At 54.1% G+C, this 20,844-nt stretch overlaps 1 protein-coding gene across 14 annotated transcripts in view; it reads left to right on the top strand.

Moving 5' to 3' along the window:
• The window catches only part of TNRC18 (trinucleotide repeat containing 18), an 82,423-nt gene that overhangs the window by 59,902 nt on the left and 1,677 nt on the right, over positions 1-20,844 (top strand). For 13 of the 14 annotated variants that reach the window (XM_073214992.1, XM_073214987.1, XM_073214991.1 and 10 more), the window contains 11 exons: positions 4,968-5,404; positions 9,141-9,293; positions 9,656-9,797; positions 11,495-11,612; positions 12,116-12,191; positions 12,279-12,387; positions 15,031-15,147; positions 15,839-16,003; positions 16,431-17,716; positions 20,254-20,490; positions 20,616-20,690. In XM_073214992.1, coding sequence (XP_073071093.1) covers positions 4,968-5,404; positions 9,141-9,293; positions 9,656-9,797; positions 11,495-11,612; positions 12,116-12,191; positions 12,279-12,387; positions 15,031-15,147; positions 15,839-16,003; positions 16,431-17,716; positions 20,254-20,490; positions 20,616-20,690 — 2,915 coding nt within the window. The remainder of the gene's footprint in view (positions 1-4,967; positions 5,405-9,140; positions 9,294-9,655; positions 9,798-11,494; positions 11,613-12,115; positions 12,192-12,278; positions 12,388-15,030; positions 15,148-15,838; positions 16,004-16,430; positions 17,717-20,253; positions 20,491-20,615; positions 20,691-20,844) is intronic. The other variant, XM_073214984.1, reaches the window with a different exon arrangement.

Below are 20,844 nucleotides of genomic sequence, written 5' to 3'. Positions count from 1 at the left end.
TTCGGGGTGCTGATAATGAAAAAAGTATTATGTCTTAAATTTCAAGTTCCACTTGTTCATTGCTAGTATATAGGAAAGCTATTGACTTCTGTGTATTAACCTTGTAACATGCAGCCTTGCTATAATATTGCTTTATTAGTTGTAGGAGTTGTTTTTTTTTTTTTTTTTTTACATACTGTCTGTCATTTGTGAATAATGACAGCTTATTTCTTTCTTCTCAATCACTGTATCTTTTATTTCCTTTTCTTATCTTAACTGCATTAGCTGGAACTTCTAGTATGATGTTGGCTCATCTTTGCCTGGGCCTGATCTTAATGGGAAAGATTCTAGTTTCTAACTATTAAGTAAAATATTATCTGTAAATTTTTTGTAAATATTCTTTATCAAGTTGAGGAAGTTCTCCTCTATTCCTAGTTTACTGAGAGTTTTTGTCATGCTGGATTTTTCAAATGCTTTTTCAAATGCAGTTATTGATGTGATCATGTGATTTTTCTTTGTTAGCATATTTATGTGACGAATTACATTAATTGGTTTTTGATTTTTGAATGTTGAACCAGCCGTGCATACCTGGGATAAATCCCATTTGGTCATGGTATATGATTTTTTCATACTTGTTGGATTTGGGTTGCCAGTATTTTGTTTGAGGACTTTGATATTCCTGAGAGAGAAATGATCTCTAGTTTTCTTGTCATTTCTTTGTTGGTTTTGGTATTAGGGTAATGTTGGCATCATAGAATGAATTAGGGAGTATTCCATCTGCTTCTGTCTTCTAAAAGAAATTGTAGAGAATTGGTATAATTTCTTCCTTAAATGTTTTGTTGAATTCACCAGTGAACTCATCTGGACCTGGTACTTTCTGTTTTAGAAGGTTATTAATTATTGATTTAATTTTTATTTAAAGGCCTGTTTGGATCATCTCTTTCTTCTTATATGACTACATTCCTTTTTATTGATGAGTAATATTTCATGTTATGGGCATACCACATTTTTTTGTCTACTTTTTTGTTTTTGTTTTCCACTTTTGAGCCACCATGAATAACACTGCCATGAATATCCATGTACATGTTTTTGTGTGGACATGTTTTCTGTTCTCTTGGGTACAAATCTAGGAGTAAAATTGCTGGGCCATTTGGTAACTTCACATGTAACTCTTTGAGGAACTGCTAAAATGTTTTCCAAAGTGGCCACACCATTTTATATTTCCACCAGCAGTGCGTGAGGGTTCTAGTTGCTCCACGTCCTCCCCAGTACTTGTTATTATCTGTCTTTGTGAGCAGAGCCATCCTGGTGGGTGAGCAGTAGTATCTCACTGTGGTTTTGATTTGCATTTCCTAATGACTAATGATGTTGAGCATCTTTTCGCATGCTTAGTAGCCATTTGTGTGTCTTTGGAGAAATGTCTGTTTAAATCCTTTACTCGTTTTTAAAAATTGGGTTAGCAGTCATTTTGTCATTGAATAAGAGTCCTTTATACAGTCTGCCTGCAACTCTCATCAGATACATGGTTTGCAGGTGTTTTTTCCCCTCCCAGTGAGTAAGTTGTCTCTTCTTGATAATGTTGTGTGAAATGAAAGTTTTAAACTTTGATGAAGTCCAATTTATCCATGTCTTCTGATGTCTTTCGTACATGTGGTCACAAAGGTTTAGGCTTGTTTAAGAGTTTGTAAATTACATGTAGGTCTGTGTGTTTAAGAGTTTGTGACTTACGCATAGATCTGTGATCCACTTTGAGTTTGTTTTTGTGTGTGGCGTGCTGCTGGGGTCTTTTGCATGTGGAGATCTGTTTGTCCCAGTGTTGTGTGGCGAAATCTATTCTTTCCCCATTGGATGTTATTGGTGCCCTTGTCAAAAATCAGTTGAACATTAGTATGAGGGATTATTCTTGGACCCTCAGTTTTATTCCATTGGTCTGTATGTCTGTTCTTATACCAGTCCCACACTGTCTTGATTAACCTAGTAATTATTACAGGAAGCTCTGAATTTGGGAAGTATGAGTCCTCCATCTTTGTTCTTCTATCTCAGGTTTGCCTCAGTGCCTCAGAGTCCTTTGCATTTCCATATGGATTTTGGGCTCAGCTTGTCAATTTCTGCAAAAAGGTCCATGAGGGTTCTGATAGGAATTGTATTAGATCAGTTGATCATATTGGGGAATATTGGCTTCTTAAAAATGTAAGATTTTCAAACCATCAACATGGAATATCTTTCCATTTATTTGGGTTAATTTCTTTCAACATGTTCTATAGTTTTCACTCTACAAGTCTTGTGCTGCTTTTGTTAAATTTATTCCTATGTATTTATTTATTTATTTTTGTGGAATTCTTTTCATTGTTTTGTTAGTGTGTAGAAATACAATTGATTTCTGTATATTGATCTTGTATCATGTAACCATGCCAAACTCATTAGTTCTAAGTTTTTTCAGATTCCTTAGTATTTTCTATGATACCAGGTCATGCATGTCATCTGCACATAGATTTAGGTTTACTTCTTTCCAACGTGCGTACCATTTGTTTCTTTCTCTAGCTTAGCCACCTTTTTGGGAATCTCCCTTACAGTGTCATCTAGAAGCAGTGAGAACCAGACATCTTTGTCGTCTGCTCTGGTGCAGGGGGCACTCATTCTGTCACCATTAAGTATGATGTGAGCAGTGGGTTTTTCATAGATGTTGTTTGTCAGGTTGGGAAGTTCCCTTCTGGTTCTGATTTGTTGAATGATTTTATCATGAAAGGATGTTAGGTTTTTGTCAATCAGTTTTTCTGTTTCTGTTGACATAGAGAAGTGTTTTTCTGTGTTCATATAGTTTTCTTCTGTTAATATGGTGTTATAACATTGGTGTGTGTGTGTGTGTGTGCGTGTGCGTGTGCGTGTGCGTGTGTGTGTGTTGACCAGCCTTGCATTCCTGGGATAAATCCCACTTGGTCATGGTGTATAATCTTTTTTATATGCTTCTGGATTATGTTCTCATATCTTTATAGTTGTTACATCTTCCTGACGATTGACTGTTTCATTTTTAAACGTCCTTCTTTGTCTCCAGTAATGATCTGAAAGTCTCTTTTGTCTGATCCTGGTCTTGCTGCTTCGGCTCTTATTTGGTTACTATTCGCATGCTACATCTTCTTCATCCTTTGACTTTCCATCTTTGTGTACCCTTTGTCAAATTTTCTTGTTCCTCTGTTCCTCCTTTACTTCCTTATGTTTTGGGGAGTAGGCAGGAGCACAGGACACTGGGTGGGAGCCAAGGATACGGATTCTAGTCCCTGCTCCGGCAGTGAGGACTTGGCAGATCCTTCCCACTGCCTGGGCTTCATGCTCGTCCCACTGCAGGGCTCACAGAGACCGCCTGCTCTTCCCGCTCACTGTTCTTGCTGTCCCACCGGTCTCATAAATATTTATCTACCAAACTGATGTTACCCACGTAGCTCCGACCTCCCCTCTTCCATGTGAGTCCTCGTGCACCATGGCTCTGTTGTCCTCCCTGCACGCATCTGCAGCGCTGTGGGTGCCTCTGGGTTTTCTGGTGGTTTCTGCAGGGGGGCTGTCATTGGGTGGGGTGTGAATCCATCATGCCCAGCAGCAAAACTCTCCAGCCTGTGTTTTATGGCCTGCACCCTAATCAGCCATGAAAGCCCCCAGCTGCCTCCCTGTGCAGTGGGAAGTTGGTTAACAAAAGATTAGTTAATGGGATCATTAAGTTTTGCAAGTGGCCTCTTCCCATGGAGTGTGCCACCGCCCCATCCCTGCCACTGTGGCTGCTGCTGTTGGGGCGGCAGGGCTGGGCCTCCCACAGGAGTCCGTCAGGGCAGGCTGCTGGCCACCTGTCAGCAGCCTGGGGTTTGGCTTGGCTTTTCGGCTCACATGCTATGGGATCAGGGCAAGCCCTCCTCTAGGGCTGTCAACCTGGGGTGTGTCACAGACGTCTCACCCCTGTGGTCTGGAAGAGGCAGGCCACCTCATTCCCATGGGATGAAGCCATGGAGAAGTGCCATCAACGCCTGCATTAAGGTGCTTGCCCTGGCCATACCCTGGGCCACATCTCAGCTGCACTGGTGCTGGGGGCTCCAAGAGGACTCAAGGATCTGCTTCGGGGAGGCAGAGTGGGTCAGGTTAGGCAGACATGGTCGGGAGCCCTTCAGATACATGCCAGAGGACTCCACACGGGGCAAGGGGGTCTTCTTAGCAAAGAGGCTGCATGTTTCCAGGTAGGGGTCAGGGGAGAGAGATGGTGCTCCTGGCAGAGGGACCAGCAGAAGCAAAGGCCTAGAGGTTTGGAAGGATGGCAGACAGCTGGGTGTTGGTGAGAGGTTGGGCAAAGCCTGGGAGCTGAGACCCAAGGCTGGCCTCTAGGGTTTAGATCAGGAAACTGGCCGCTCGGATATGGGAAGGGGTGGGCCCAGGGCTGTGTGGGTTCTGCTGAGGCCCACTCTCTGTAAAGGGGTGGGGGTGCCAGGGACCTCCCAGCTCTGAGGAGCAGCCCCAGGACGCAGAGGCCAGGCCCCAGGCCCGGGGGTTTCCCGCGGGCTTTCCCGCTTGCCTCCTTCAAGGCACCTCCCTTGCAGGTCTGCAGCCCTCCCGAGCCTGCCTGCTCTGGCTTCTGGGATTCCCGTGGGGTATTATGTGGGATATGCAGGAGCCATGGGGAAGTTCCTGCAGGCCCAGGCAGGAATCTTCACATTCCCAGAGGATGCTCCTGGGGTAGGGGGGAGGGAGCAGACTCTGGTCCCCCCAGGGTTGTCAGGACAGGAGTGCAGCAGGCAGGACCTGTTGCTCACTAGCATGTGGTGAAGGAGCCCTTTTTCTTCTTCTGGCCTCAGGTTCCTCTTGGAAATGGGGCGAACCCTCCTTGAGCAGGAGGTCCCTTGAAGGAGGGATGGGACTGTGGCCTTCTGCTGGTGGCCAGGGCAGCTGGGTGGGTGAGAAGTGGGGGCCCCAGGAGCCCCTGTCTACAGCCCCCTCCCTCCTCCTGCATCCAGGCACAGAGTTTGAGTACACGGACTCAGAGAGTGAGGTCAAGGTGCGGAAGCGGTCGCCTGCTGGGCTGCTGCGGCCCAAGAAGGGACTGGGGGAGCCAGGCCCCTCCCTGGCTGTGTCCACATCTGTGCCCAGCACTCATGGGCCCGGCCCCACCAGCCCTGACAAGGCCAAGCTGGCGGTGGAGAAGGGGCGCAAGGCCCGCAAGCTGCGGGGCCCCAAGGAGCCTGGCTTCGAGGCCGGGCCAGAGGCCAGTGATGATGACCTGTGGACGCGACGGCGCAGTGAGCGCATCTTCCTGCATGATGCCTCGGCCGCAGCCCCAGCGCCCAGCAGCGCAGCCCCTGTTGTCGCCAAGCCTGGCCGCTGCAGCAAGGGTGGCCCGCTGAGCCCTCGCAAGGATGCCGGCCGCGCCAAGGACAGAAAGGACCCCAGGAAGGTAGGGCTCGTGCTGGGGTGGAGGCAGTGGGAAGGGCTCTGGACTCGCAGCCTTGGTTGGTGGCTTCGATGGCTGCCACCGGCCCGGCCCCTGGGGTCCCACTGGGGCGGGTGTGCAGACCTGGCACCAGGAAGAGTGTGCCCCACCTACCTCACAGAGGTCCTGTGCCTCCTGTCTCAGGAGAACATCCCCAAAATGTTGTGGATGCTCAGGACCCCAAAGGAAACAGTGATTCTCAGAGTCCCCAAACCCCCTTTTGCCATGCAGTGCTCTGCACACCCCACATGGATGCTTTGACCAGGGACGCTGTCACTCGGCAGCGATGAGCTCAGACTACTTCTGTGGTCTCTGGGAACTGTGCAGTGCTGCGTGGCAGTGACTTCTGCTGGTGACCACGTCTCAGCCACGGCTACTCTGTGGCCTCTCACACCTGTAGGAAACCCTCATTTCTTGAGTTTGTGAAAATAGAGATGGGGTTTCTTTTTCCCCGTGCAAGTTCACAGATGTACTAAATTCTCTCCAAGGACACGCAGGCTGAGGACTTCGACCAGCCTTTCCAGAGCTCTGTGCTGATCACCCTTGGGCTGGCTGCTAGGAAGGTGGTGGCCAGTTGTCCCCTGTAGGTGGCTGCGTTCAGCCCTGCCAGTCTCTGAAGTAGGACTCAGGTCCTTGCTGTAGGACGAACCCTCAAGTCACTGACATTCTAGAGAAGGTCACAGAAGGGGTGAGACCATCACTGACTTCCTGAGACCCAGAGACAGTGGGGGAGGGCCCGGTTTGAGTGTGGCCCCCAGGCGTCTTGATTTGTGCTCACCTCCTGTTTCCTGCGGTTGAAGCCATCTCAGGTCTTTCTGGGCCTTGGAGAGAAGGTTCTGGAAGGATTTATAATATTAATGATATTGATTATGCCAGGTGACCCATGGTAGGGCCCAGGCATGTTCTAACCACTTTCTCACGTGTACATCACTTACTGGTAAAGGCAAACTTGTTTGCTCTACTCACAACACCCCCAACACTAATTGCCCAGAGTGGGCGCAAACCCCAGACCTGGCAGGGGAAGGGCTCATCCACAGGACAGCCCCTGCCGACCCCCACTTCTGATGCCAGTCCCAGGTCCCAGGTTGTCATGTGCTTCTGACCCACTATCTGTAAATTGGGGGTTCCTGTGACCTCCTCTTCAGTTTTGGTAATTCACCAGAATGGCCCACAGACTCCAGGAAAGTGCTGTACCATTTAATATGAATTATACAGCTCAGGGACAGCCACACGGAAGAGATGCACCAGGTAGGATCTGGGGGAAGGGGCCTGGGGCTGCCATGCCCTCTCCAGGGGGCCACTCTCCTAGCACCCCCATGTCACCAGCCCGGAAGCTCTCTTGGCCCTGTGTTTAGGGGTTTTATGGGGGCTTGATCACACAGGCATGATCAGTTACTAACTCAGTTAGCTGCCCTTCTCCCCTACCAGAGAACGGTGTGGGGCTGACAGTTCCGGTGGTCTTTCTAGTGTCCAGGCCTCATCCTGAAGCTATCTAGGGGCTCACCAAGAGTTGCCTCATTAGAACAAAACACACTCCTGTGACCCAGGAAACTCAGAGGAGTTTAGGAGCTTGGTGTCAGGAACCAGGGGCAGAGACCAAGTATATGTTTGTTATGTCACCACTGAGATCTCACAAAGCCGTATGAGGTAGATTCTGCATAGTAACTGCACTTTACAGATGGCCTTGGAACTTGCTCAAGGTCACAGCTGCTAACGATCGTCCCAACTTGTCTTTGAATGCTGGGGGTCTGGCACCAGAGCCTGGGCTTTACTGGGAATCAATGTCTGTTGGGCCCTTTCCCAAGATGGTGCCTTCCCCTGGGGAGAGGACGAGGCTCCCCGATCCCAGGCTTCTGATGGTGCAGGGAGAGACTGGAACAGAACATCAGGAAAAGGAGAAACCAGATGCCAGGGAGATCACCCCAGGAGCCACCACTGGTCATAGCTTTTGGAGATAACACTTTTACAGCCTGCTTTTTAGACTATGCACTCCCATATGTCAGGAGTTTAATTTTTTTATCAGCATTTCTAAGTGCCCCACCAACTGGCTGTCCGTGGTCTCGTTAGCCGTGCTGGCTAGAGATTCTGTCCATGAGGGTATTTTACCATTGTAATTATTACTGCAAGGGACACCTCTTTTCTGTGTGTACACCTTGTTACATTTGGAGCTCTTTTCTTACTAATAAAAAGTCAGATTCCCAGAAATGGGCTTTTCTGGTCAGTGGGAAAGAAGTTTTATCAGTTTTATCTGATGGTAACAGCAATTTGGAAAATAAAGAAAAGGAAGAAAAAAAAATCTACTCAGACATACCTATATTTTTTTGCTGTTCCCCCACCCCCAGTGTGGTGTGTACAGCTCCAAAGACATGCACCATAAGACGGCTGTCTATTTAAGAACAGATGTAAGGGAAAAAGAAAACATAGCCACATTAAAAACGTTCCTTCAGCCCCCAGGATGCTTCTTATTTCAGAAGTGTGAACAGGATTAAAACGTGCATCAGAAACAAGAAAATAAAATGTGTATGTCATTATATTTTTCCCCCAAATGGGAAAACTGAATACTTCTTATCCCTGTAACATTTTCCTGCTTTGGCACTTTTAATGCTATTTGCTCTGAAATGCACTTGTCTGATAATGGAAGCTCTGAGTTCCCCCATCCTCTTGGTAGCTTTTCCCAGTATTATCTCTTTCTGTTTCTTAATTTTCCACCTCCTCTTGACTTGCCTTGACTGTTTTGTCTTAGGAATGTGTCTTTTAAGAAGCATAGTTACGCCCCAGCCCTGCCACCCATCCCCTCTAGGTCACACTGGCTGGCTCTTAAGCCTGCGCAAAGTATCATCATTGCCGTTTTCCTGCCATTGCCTCTTCCTCTGAACAGACTCCCAGCTGCTGTAATAAGGGCTTGTAACTGTGTCTGCCTGTGCAACAGTGTTCTGGTAACAGGTTGCTGAACATCGAGGTTGTTTCCAGTTCTTTGCCCTGATAAACAAAGTTGTACACAGTCCTTGCACACCTGGACCAGTGTCCACTCACCAGTGAGGGGGAGCATCCCCATTCCACTATGCTCGGGGGGCTTTGAGCTAGGATGAGTGCACACCTCCTCGCTGCAAGGCGTGGACGTCACGGGCATTCCAGCAGCGACTCAGGTTGTAGCTGAGTGGTTTTCAATGCTCCTTCCAGGAATATACCTGTACAACTAATTAATCAGTACTGCCAGCTTTTTGTGGCATTGTTCGGAATAGCAAGAAAACGGAGGAAGCCTGCATGCCCATTGCAGTGGGGGTGGTTGAGTGAATCGCAGTTCCTGCACACTGCCACACATTGGGCAGCTGTTAAATCAAAAAAGAGGCCATCTTTGTGTCCATCAGACATGTAGGGGGAGTAAGTTACAAAGCAGGACTTTTGGTAAATTCCCATTGTGTTTTAAAAAAATACTGTGTGTGCATAAAAGCGTCTGCATAGCCTTTGTGTTTACATGATTGTGCTTGTGGGAAGTTCTGGAAGGATACCATGCTTTACTAGTGGCTTTACTTCTGTGCAGTTGGCAGGATGGTTGGAGAGGACTTTGCACGTGTATATAGCAGTAATAAGACAATTAAAATTAAAACCAAAGCTAATTGCTGGGGAGTCAGGGTGCTCTGTTCCTCTCTTGGGGTGGGAGGCACCTCTGATGGCGACCTGCTGTTGCTTTCTCTCCCAGAAGAAAAAGGGGAAGGAGGCTGGATCTGGGGCTGCCCTGCCTCCGCCCCGTGTTCCTGCCCTGCCGCCCGAGGCCCGGGCCCCAAACGCCAGCTCCCCAGCTGCCGCCAAGAGAAGCAGGGCCAAGGCCAAAGGGAAGGAGGTGAAGAAGGAGGTGAGGCTCGCTGGGCCCGAGTGGGGTGCCCACAGGGTCCCACAGGCTTGGGCAAATTTCCTTGCTCAGTTGACAGGTAGGGGCGTGCCTGGGTGTGTCCATGCCCAATGCCAAGAGCCCCTGGCCACTGTGTCCTGAGAACCATGGTGTGGCTGGAGAGCCGGTTCTGTGTGTGTAGGCCCGGGCTAGTCAGTTACAGGCCCATTTTGTCCTCCTGGCCTGTGGGGTGAGCCCAACTGGGACCCCCACGGTGCATATGGCAGATGCCACTGCATCCTGTGACCCTGGGTTTCCCAGGAGGGTGCTAGACAGGACACATATGCCATGTCCTAAGCCATCAGTTTGCTGTGCTCTGTCCCCAGAACCGGGGGAAAGGGGGAGCTGTGAGTAAGCTGATGGAGAGCATGGCAGCCGAGGAGGACTTTGAGCCCAACCAGGACTCCAGCTTCTCTGAGGATGAGCACCTGCCACGTGGTGGGGCTGTGGAACGGCCGCTGACCCCGGGTGAGTGCCTGCAGTGCTGTGTTGGCTGGGGCCTGAAGCGTGGGGGTGCAGGAGTTTCCCCTAAAGAAGTTGCCATAGCCTGAGATGGCCAGGGGCTGAGCTAGCCCCGGGAATGGGCAGGAAATGGGTGACGGGCCATGGCATGGGCAAAGGCCCTGAGGTTCAGTGGGAGCACAGTGCCTACAATAAATGGGAAGAAGGCCAGTTTGGCTCTGGTTTACTAGGCTGAGAAGGAGGCAGAGCAGATCAGCCAAAGTCTCACAGGCTTTGTGGGAGTTTGTGGTCTTCACCCTAAAGAAAACAAGCTGTCAGAGGTGGAAGTGGGTAATCAGTGTGGTCAGATTGGTTTTGGAAAGTGCTCTCTGACTGCTGCATGGAGAAAAATTGGAGGGGCTCTGGAGGGGTCAGGGAGTCCAATTAGAGGGGCAGCAGGGAGGGGGCCGGGCTGGGCTTGAGCATGTTAGGAGGGAGCATGGAGGCGCTCTAGGGTGGGTTTTGTGAGCAGATGAGAAGGGGTGTGTGCAGTTGGTGGGGGCAGGTGGGCATGGGTCAGGGGAAGGTCACGTGCTGGGTGCTGCTGGCTGGAGTTTGGGGTACCTGGGTGATGTTCAGGGAAGGCTCTGGGCCTGAGGTCTGGAGCTTGGAGGAGAGGTTGAGGATATGAGCTGGGTGGGGGTCAGGCAGCAAGAGGAGCAGCTTCGTGCCCTGCTGGAGTGTGCCCGTCAGCTGTTGCTGTGTCGGTTTCCTGGTGGACGGCACTGTGTCTCAGCTGTCTGCAGGGAGGCTGGGCTGACCCCAGCGGGGCCTGGTCTTACAGTAATGGTATGGCTGGGGCCCATGGATGCAGACATGTGGCCATGCATCCCCCTGGACGGGCAGGCTGAGCGGGGTGTGTTCCATGGCCATGTTGCTGGGAGGCAGCTCAGGAGGGAAAGTGGGAACTGATGCAGCCTCTTAAGGCCCAGGTTCCAAATGGGCATGTGGTTGCTCCTGTCCTTGTGTAAGTCACGTGGCCCCACTAAATGTCTGGAGGCCAGAGTCTGTTCCACCCACAGTGAGCTGTGCGTTTGGGGAGGGATGAAGAAGGGCCAGTCACATCCACCCCAGTGAGCTGTCTGGGTCTCTAACTTCTGCTGACAGGGAGAGGGCCCGGTTGAGGGACCTGTGGAAAGACAGAGCCAGCCCAGGAGAGGGGAGAGCATGGCCCAGCCCAGAGGGGGAGAACTGAGGAGAGTGTTGTGGGGGTCCCAGGAATGGGTGGCCAAAGCTGAGGGGAGTGGCAACCATGGGTCAAATGCTGGGAGAGATGGGGCAACAGTGAGTGCTGATGGCCTGGTCGGGAAGTTTGGCTGTAGGGTTTGGTTTCCACCAGAACAAGTGTCACTCCAAGTAGAGAAGAAGCCAATGGAAAGTCCTGGCGAAGTGGCTTAAGGGGAGGTGGTGTGGGCTGATGACGCAGAACCTAATTTCCAGGCTCAGAGGATGGTGGTCTTGGGGGCGGGGGAGGGGCAGCCATGCAGCTGTCACCCCTCACCCCCGGTTCACACCCATCTGGGGTCTTTCGAGACACCTGGGCTGGGAGGGTGAGGGCCCCCCACATGTTCCTGCACCAGGCCCATCTGGGCACACAGGTGTGCCCACACATGCCCTCCCGGCCACCCGGGCTCCAGCCCCACCTCACTGCCATCATCCCGCAGCCCCAAGGTCCTGCATCATCGACAAGGATGAGCTGAAAGACGGGTTGCGTGTGCTCATCCCCATGGACGACAAGCTGCTGTACGCTGGGCATGTGCAGACGGTGCACTCGCCAGACATGTGAGTAGGGAGCTCAGGGGCTAGGCAGGGGCAACACTGGGCTCAGAGCCAGAAGACCCTCTCCTAGTCCTGCATCTGGGCTGCCTTGCTGGGCTTCTCTGCTCTGCAACTTCCCCTATAGAACTGGGTGAATGGCGCCTACCCCACAGGTGTGTGGGTGGGTTCAGAGGACTCAGGGGCAGTACTCTGAGGATGTGCCAGGGTGGGCATGGCCAGCCCCCAAGAGGCAGGGGCCTCAGCAGGATGGGCCAGGAGAGAGCAGCTTGGCCTCTCTTGGATCTGCAACTCCTCCTTGTACAGATGAAGAAACTGAGGCCCAGAAGGGGAGAGACTTTCCCTGTTTTTACAGCGAATCAGCAAACCCTCAAGCTCTGATGTCATATCTTGGTGATCTGGGAGGTCAAGTTGGCACTGCTGGGGCCAGGAGTAGGGTGTGGGGGGGGTCCCTGTTGCAAGGCCCCCTGTCTCTGCCACCTCATATCACTCTTGTCCTGGCGTTGCAGATACCGTGTGGTGGTAGAGGGCGAACGCGGGAACCGGCCCCACATCTACTGTCTGGAGCAGCTGCTGCAGGAGGCGGTGAGCAGAGTAGGGTGGAATCGCTGGGAGGAGGGGGTAGGGGGCTGGGCTGTTCCTGGTTACCACCTGGGTACTCTGCCTTCCCAGATCATCGATGTGAGGCCGGCCTCCACCCGCTTTTTGCCACAAGGGACCAGGATCGCAGCCTATTGGAGCCAGCAGTACCGTTGCCTCTACCCAGGCACTGTGGTCCGAGGTGAGCACTCCCCTTCCCTGAGACCCTCCCAGGCACTCTCACATTTGCTGATGGATCGATATGAGCTCATCTGGCCTAAACTCAAGTGTAACTGGCTTAAGTGTGAAGTGTTTTATGGGCTTATGTAAATGAAAGCTGGCGGGGTCCTTGGCCATGGCCATGGTTGGACCTGGGTACCATTCATACCACGTCACCAGGACTCAGTCTCAGTGTCTGTCAGCAGTGTTCTTTTCTATGCTGGCTTCACACCCAGCTCCTTGGGGACTGCATTTCACCATCTTAACAAATCCTATTAAGGAATTTCTGCTTTTTTCGTGTAAGTCCTAGGAGGGAGACCCACTGCACTGGCTTGGGTTGTGTGGATCTCACTGACTGCTGTGAGTCTGACTTCCTGGGTCTGGGTCACATGCTCATCATCCCTGAAACTAATGGGTGAGGTTGGCGTCCTGATTTTGCATATGGTCTGAGAGAGATGGGAAGGTGGCTTCCCAAAAGTTGGAATGTTATTAACAGAATAAGAGAGATTGGAAGGTGGGCAGACAAAAAAAAAAACAAGTGCCTCCGAAGACAAAGGTATGTTTGTCAGATGGACAAAAATGGCAGATACACAGTGGATCCATTAGCTGTTGCAAAAGCAACAGACCCAGGAGGTGGGGATATGGATGTTCACTGCATCAAAAAAAACCCACCCCAAAACAACAGATGCCGAATACAGTCCACCCCTTGGCTGCCCAATGTCCATACATACCCAGAAATGGGATGGGGATGCTGGTGCTGGGTCAGACATCCATATTAAAAGTTTGTTTTGATTCACATCTCCTGGAGCTTTCTGTTCCCTTGAACCATAATGGGCTGGTGCTTTCTGGGCCTGCCTTGCTGGTGTCACTCTTGGGACTTCCCTGGCCGTCTTCCTGAGAATTCCATCTCTCTCTCCTGTGTTGCATCCTGTATCTTCCTCTTCCGTGTCTCATTCCCTTGTTTCAGTAATCTTTCTGTAGCTTCATGAGAAAGGGTCATGGGAGGTAAATTCTCCAAGTATGTACATATCCAGAATCTCTTTATTCTCTGTCGTTAGAGTGGATTGGATCTGTGTCCTGTTCTTTAGAGATAGTTGAGCTGGATATAAATTCTAAGTTGGACATTGTCTTCCTTCCCCATTTCAAAGTCACTTCAATTTCTTCTAGCCTCTGATGTCTGAGAAGTTCACTTCATGCTGTGATCACTCCCAAGTCTTTGTAGGAGACCTGCTTTTTCTGTCTGGGAATTTTGAGGATCTTCTCATTATTCCTGGAGCTGGAATTTCATGTGATTTATCTGGGGGGTGTGTATGTGTGTGTGTGTGTGTGATTGCGGCAGTGTGGGGCAAGAGAGGCTTTGATTTTGAAGCAGATTTCCTCTGTTCTTGGAGACTTGGATTTCTGCTGTGAGAGTCTGCTTCTGTTATTTACATTCTTTTCCCCAGAACCCACACTTGTCTGGTGGCCCTCAATAGCTTTTTTCTATTATTGGCTATCTCTTTATTTGTTCAACTTTCTGAGAGATTTCTTCCACTTGACCTTCTGCTCGTCATATTCTATTGAATTTTTGAAATTTCTACTATCATTAAAAAAATTCTGAAGAGTTCTTTCTTATTCTCCAAGTAACCCCTTTGTTTCTGGGAGGTATTATCCCTTTTAAAATTTATTTGGGGACACATTGTTTTCATTTTGGGTTCTCTAGCTCGCCTTCCTTCCGAGTCTCTAGTTGGTGTTCTTTAATCAAGCTCCACTTACCTCTGCTCAGTGTTCATCTTTTGTTAGAGGCCATGCTTTCTTCTCTGGTGCTCCTAGGACTAGAAGCTTTGTGTGTGTGTGTGTGTGTGTGTGTGTGTGTGTGTGAGGGTAGGTGCTTCCTGACAGAGGCGAGCAAGGAGGCATGTGTTGTTGGGGACCCCAGGTGCCAGCTCCTGTGCCTCTCTCCTCTTAGCCGGTCAGACTGGCCAAGGCCACCCTCCTTGGAGATCTGGCTCAGCATCTGGTCCTTGGGATGGGGCTGTAGTCACCATTTGGGAGCAGGCACCCCGCCACCCTCCCATTTCCTCTGTGCCCTTCAGAGTCTCCCCAGGTGTAAATTCGTAGCTCCTGCAGCATGACCCTCAGCCTGTCCAGAGTTGGGGACCCTTGTATCCAGATATACTTGCACATCAAAGGCCTGGGCCTTTGTGGGGTTCCCTGTGAAAACCTGCTTCCTCCTTGCTGGCTTTGCTTCCTTCTAGGCTCCTGGCAATGGAGAAAGTTGTCATCCACGCAGATGTCATCTGAAACGCTGGCCTTCTCACCTGCCCCCTCCCTCTGTCCTTTCGGGTTCCTGCCCTTGCTGTTCCTTTATGTTGCTTTGGGGAGGGTCTTGGGAGTGAGTGGCCTGGGCCTGGTGTCCCTGAAGTCAGGGTGCACACACGGCAGGAGTGGAGAGCCGTGCTCCCCAGTGCTCCTGCCAGGACTGCGAGGCTCTGAAACCCACGTTCTGCACCACTGCACAGCTGCACCTTGTACACCCCGAGTCCAGGGCTGCTTACCAGCTAGGTTTTGCGCTCCCGTCACCTTCTTGCCTTCCAGGGAGCCAGAGGTTTGCAGGCCTCTCCTGACCCTGCCCTTCCTCCAACAGGCTTACTGGGCCTCGAGGATGATGGGGACCTGATCACCGTGGAGTTTGATGACGGGGACACGGGGAGGATTCCCCTCTCCCATATCCGCCTCCTGCCTCCTGACTATAAGATCCAGTGTGAGTGGTGGTCCTGCTGCCTCAGCTGGGGTGGCCCCTAGGCCTGTGCCTGGCTCCCACCTGTGCCCAGCCCTGGGCTCTGCCTGCCATTTGGACCATTTGCACACACAGGCAATGGAAATGGCAGAAACCATGGGTGGAGGTCCTAGAATGGGCTCAGGAGAGGGAATCCCAGGGCTCCCCAGGTCTGTACACTGAGGCAGCCCAGATGGTGGGAGGCTGATTGATAGTTGTTGACAGTTCCATGCTCCATGTTCGTGATAGTGTTGAATTCGTGCCTCATCCTGTGTGGTCCCGGAAAAACCATCCCCTTTGACCAATATGGAACTCAGATTCAAAGAGGTGGTATGACTTACCCAGCATCCCGTGACTGGTTAGAGGTAGAGCTAGGCCTCAGACCTGGGACAGTATGACTCCCAGGGTCCCTGGCCCTCAGGGTTTTGAGCGTCCTTTAAGTGGATCACAAACACCGTGAAATCTGGTGCCTGTGCTCAGCCCCGCCCTGAGCGCTCATTCAGGGAGTCCCCATGAGCTGCCTGTATGGAGCACCTCAGTCACGTCCTTGCAGACATGGGCCTTCCCCCTGACCGTGCAGCCTATCCAGGCAGCTGAGTGGGGCCAGCCTCACAGTCACCCAGTTCCTCCCATCCCTGCTCCCCATGCCTGAGCCACCGTCTGTCCTGCCCTGCAGGTGCTGAACCATCTCCAGCCCTCCTGGTGCCGAGCGCCAAGCGCCGTAGCCGGAAGACCAGCAAAGATACTGGGGACGGCAAAGATGGGGGTGCTCCGGGGTCCGAGGAACCCAGTGCCAAGGCGAGAGGGCGTGGGCGCAAACCCAGCACCAAAGCCAAGGATGGTATGTTGGCTCAATCCCCGCCCTGCCGAGGAGCAAGGGAGGTGGCGGGCCGGTGGGGCCTGCTGCACTGCGGGCTGCTGTGTAGAGGCCTCTGCGTAGAGGCTTCTCCCGGCCTTTTGAGAACCCTGTGCATTGGGGCTGTTTTGACCATTTGACAGAGTAGGAAAAGGGCTGAGGGAGGCATGTCCTGTGTGAGGCTGAGCTGAGATTCAGGCAGTATGTTCACTCCAGAATCCAGAGGAAAGTGCATTGGGCTAAGAGCTGAGGCTACTGAATGCCACTTTGGGGGTAATCACGTGTGGGATGACTGTTCTGAGTTCCAGGCACAGCTCAGAACCCGGCAGAGTCAGGATTGAAATGGGGCTTTCTGGGTTGGGAAGGCCCTAGCCTGGCCTGGCCTCACATAGGGTTTTTCCTTCTCTTCTAGAGAGAGCTGCTGTCCTAGAGGAGGGGGGCTCAACAGATGAGGTCCCCAGCACCCCACTAGCCCTGGAACCAGGCAGTACCCCGAGTTCCAAGAAGAGCCCCCCAGAACCTGTGGACAAGCGGGCCAAGGCCTCCAAGGCTCGCCCAGCAGCCCCGCAGCCCAGCCCAGTGCCATCCCCGTTTGCCAGCTGCCCAGCTCCTGAGCCCTTTGGGGAGCTGCCAGCCCCTGCCACAGCCCTGGCCCCTGCCTCCCTTGTCAGCATGCCCATCACCATGCCAGCCACCCGCCCCAAGCCCAAGAAGGCCAGGGCCACAGAGGAGTCGGCCAGCAAGGGCATCCGGAGGCCGGGGGAGGAGGCTGAGCTGCTCGTCAAGCTGGACCATGAGGGTGTGACGTCGCCCAAAAGCAAGAAGGCCAAGGAGGCCCTGCTTCTGCGGGAGGAGCCCAAGAGCCTCCTGGGTCTGGGCAGCCACCCCCCGGCTGCCGGTGGCAGCGAGCCCAGGGCGGCCCGGCCCCAGGCCAGGGAGGGTGACGAGGCCCAGGAGCCTGCGGCCAGGCTCGCGTTCGAGGACCCAGGGAAGGCCGGGAGCCCAGGCGGGGGCCGGGCTGCGCAGGACGGTGCCGAGGAATCCGAGAGCGGTAGTAGCGACAGTGGCGGCAGCAGCTCGGAGACGGAGGGCGAGGAGGCCGGCCAGGATGGTGGGGGCCGGAACCGCAGCGCCCCCAGCTCCAGGGCGTCCTCGTCCTCCTCGTCCTCGTCCTCCTCGTCCTCGTCCTCGTCCTCCTCGTCCTCCTCGTCCTCGTCCTCCTCGTCCTCCTCCTCCTCGTCCTCCTCGTCCTCCTCCTCGTCCTCGTCCTCGTCCTCCTCATCCTCGTCCTCGTCCTCCTCGTCCTCGTCCTCGTCGTCCTCGTCCTCCACCACAGACGACTCCTCCTGCAGCTCGGACGACGAGGCGGCGCCTGGCCCCGCGGCCGGCCCCTCCGCCCCGCCCGCCCTCCCGGGCTCAGCGCCCAAGCAGGCCGGCAAGGCGCGCCCCTCGGCCCACTCGCCCAGCAAGAAGGCGCTGGCGCCCCCGCCCCAGGCGCCCCCGCCGCAGCCCCCGCAGCCCAAGGCCCAGGCCGGGTCCGCGGCCAAGAGCCGGCCCAAGAAGAGGGAGGGAGTCCACCTTCCCACCACCAAGGAGCTGGCCAAGCGGCAGCGCCTGCCGTCTGTGGAGAACCGGCCCAAGATCGCCGCCTTCCTGCCTGCCCGGCAGCTCTGGAAGTGGTTCGGCAAGCCCACCCAGGTAGCCACGCGAAGGCTTTGGAGCCAACTTCCTCCAGTGGCCCGCTGCTGCTTGGCTCGCCTCCCCCAGTCTCGCAGTGGAGGGGCGGGGGAGTGCGGCAGGGGCGTCCGGTTCCATAGAGGAGCCCGCTGGGTCCAGAGTGCCCAGGGACACCCATCCCCGCCTGACTCCGAAGCCCTCCGTGTCCTTCACAGAGCGCCCGGGGCAGGGCCCCTTCCGCAGACCCAGTCAGGAAAGCATATTTGGCCCGGCACTAACCCTTTAGCAGGCATTCAGCAGTGGAGTCCTTCACAGCCTCTTGGCCAGACAGCCTGAGTTTCTTTGCATCAGCTTCACTTTTAGCTCCTCTTTTGCTTCATGCAGCAGAATGGCTCGTGCTTCTGGCGGAAGGCACTTGTTTCCCTTCATTTGCCAGCAGAAGTCCGGGGTTGAGCCTCTGGGGCTGGCTGGACCATGTGTCCACCCCTCAGCGAATCAGTGTGGCCCACGGGCAGAGCGTCATCGTTGTCCAGGCCTGGGTTACATGGCTACACATAGTAGAAGGTGTCCTCCTGGCTCACCCTGTGGGTCGGGGAGGACAGGTCCATTTGCCCCCAGCTGCACCACTGGAGGGCTCTTAGGACAAGGGTTTCGCCCTTTCTCAGGCAAGGGTGCTGAGCAGGAGGCCGGGCAGTGCTGGGCTCCCTACCTCACCCTTCAGCTCCTGCTCTCTCCTTCAGGCCTCCCTGCCTTTGAGGTACTAACTTGAATCTGGGGCAGATGATCTGCTTCTCTGACCTTGCGGGGCATAGGTTATCTGACCTTGAGCCCTCTTGGACTGCTGGCTCCGGGTTGAAAGAACCTCTCTTGGCAAGACCACCATTCGAGAGAGCAGCCTTGAGCGTGTAGGCTCTCATAGTCTTCCTGACAGGTGGCACTCAGACGTCAGACTAGGCCCCCTGGATCTCCGATCCCAGGCACTTTGATAGCGGGGATGTGCCAAGGAGTTACAGCTTCTGAGCCTAGGGCAGCCCGCCGCCGTGTGACTGGCCTGTTCCTCAGCGCTTACTGTTTGCAGATTCCAGTGTCAGTGGCCCTCTTTGCTGCCAGAGCACAGGGCCAACCTTTTCCGCCTCTTTAACAGAAGAGTCCAGGGCTATCTGGCTTCAGGTGCAGCTGGATCCAGGGGCTTGAAAGGCTGTCTTCATACCCCCTCTTGGGTCTGTGCTCCAGGCTTCCGTTTCTCTTCCCTTCCTTTGTACTTATCTTCTACTCTGGCAGCCCCTCCTCTTTTGGTGACAGGCTGCCCCAGTAGCTTTCAGCTCAGAAGTAACAGTGGGAAGTGTCCTCCTCCCAGGGGTTCAAACTAGTTGCTGGAATGCCTTTGGCGTGGGTCCCAAGCCCACCCCTGAGCCAATGACACTGGGCGGGGGGACAGGATGTTCAGGTCGGCCTGAGTGCTGTGCCCGATGCAGGGGTGGGGTCTGCCCACTGGGGAACCCGGGGGAGCAGGGCAGAGGCCCCTGGGTGCCAGAAAACAGCTGCTGGCAGGGAGGGGTTGGTCTAGGAATTTCACCTTGAGTGGTTTACACTGTGCCTTGAGCTGAAAAGGCCTTGAGCAGTTTCCCCAACACATTAGAAACACTGTAGTGGTGAGGACATGGAAACGTCTGCCACCACCAGGAATCCGACAAATTAACAGCACAAGGGGGCTGTTGGATGAGGTAGGAAATTAGCATGTAGGTTTCTCCTGCTTAGGCAAAAACAGCTGACTTTGAGCCACCTGGCAGCCACTGTGAGATGGGAAAGTGAGTTAGAGCTTGGGGCTGCCTGGCACTGTGCTGGTGTTTCGGATTCTGATGGCAGGTCAGGTCCCTCCTTAGAGCCCGCTCAGGTGATGGTACCGCTGAGGCTTCAGGGAACATGTGCTGAGGGCGTAAAACCCCAGCTCACTGTCAGCTTGGCAGCCTAGCGGCCATGGGCCCGGTGCTGGATCCTGCCGGCCCGCTCTGACCTTCGTCACTGCTTTCCTGGGCCCTGGGGATGGAGGATGAGCGCAGTGAGCAGGGAGCTCGGGTGGCCCCGGGATGTGCTGAGAGAATGAGTGCTTCATGGGGCCCCTGTGTGTGAGACAGCCATGGGGGGCAGGCAGTGTGCTCTGATCAGAGGTGCAGCCGGGAGCCCCTTGGCTTCACCACCTGCATCCCCTCCCCGGACCTGACTGTTCCTGTCTGGGAATTGGGTATCGGCAAGGGCCAGGCTGTGCCTTGAAGGCTGGTGTCAGGACCCAGGTGGACGTGTGAGGACACTGCTGGGCCCAGGGTCGGCCTGCGGTGAGCCCCAACACCAGCTGAGTGGCAGCCGTGCTCCGGAGTGGGGTGCTGGGAGCCCCAGCTGCAGACAGACCCTGTGTGCAGGGGCTGAAAGAGGGCACCCCAGTCGGAGCAGGCATGGAGCTTCCTCCCGCCCTGTTCCCTGCTGCACCCTTGAGTCAGGGCAGGGGCTTCTGGGACCGGGCAGGGGCCCGCACCCCACCCTGATGTGCCCATGTCCTGCAGCGCCGTGGCATGAAGGGCAAGGCCCGCAAGCTCTTCTACAAGGCCATCGTGCGTGGCAAGGAGATGATCCGCATTGGGGACTGCGCCGTGTTCCTGTCGGCCGGCCGCCCCAACCTGCCCTACATCGGTCGCATCCAGAGCATGTGGGAGTCATGGGGCAGCAATATGGTGGTCCGCGTCAAGTGGTTCTACCACCCCGAGGAGACCAGCCCTGGCAAGCGCCTCCACGAGGGCCAGGTGAGCCGTCAGCCAGAGTCCGAGTGCCCCGGAGGCCCAGCGGGAGGTTGAGGCCTGGCAGTGCCGCCCTGTGGCCTGGGGCTGGGTGAGGGCTAACCACCACCTTTGTGTGTGTGCACACACAGCCCTGGGACCAGAAGTCTGGGCGCAGCCTCCCCGCAGCCCTGCGGGCCTCCAGCCAGAGGAAGGACTTCATGGAGGTAGGAGAGCCACGTGGTGGGCGCCCCCTCAGGCCTCTTTATGCAACCTGGGGAGTGTCCTCCCTGCCTCCCTGATCTGAGCTGCTCTCTCCTGGTCTGTCTCTGTCACTTTGGTCCTCTCCTCTTCAGGTCTGCGTTTCTTGGTCTCTGTCCC

The sequence above is a fragment of the Manis javanica genome, chromosome 10, assembly GCF_040802235.1.
Source record: "Manis javanica isolate MJ-LG chromosome 10, MJ_LKY, whole genome shotgun sequence".
Taxonomy (NCBI): Eukaryota; Metazoa; Chordata; class Mammalia; order Pholidota; family Manidae; genus Manis; species Manis javanica.
The sequence above is the reverse complement of the archived record's forward strand: the minus strand, read 5'-3'. Positions and strand labels throughout refer to the sequence as shown.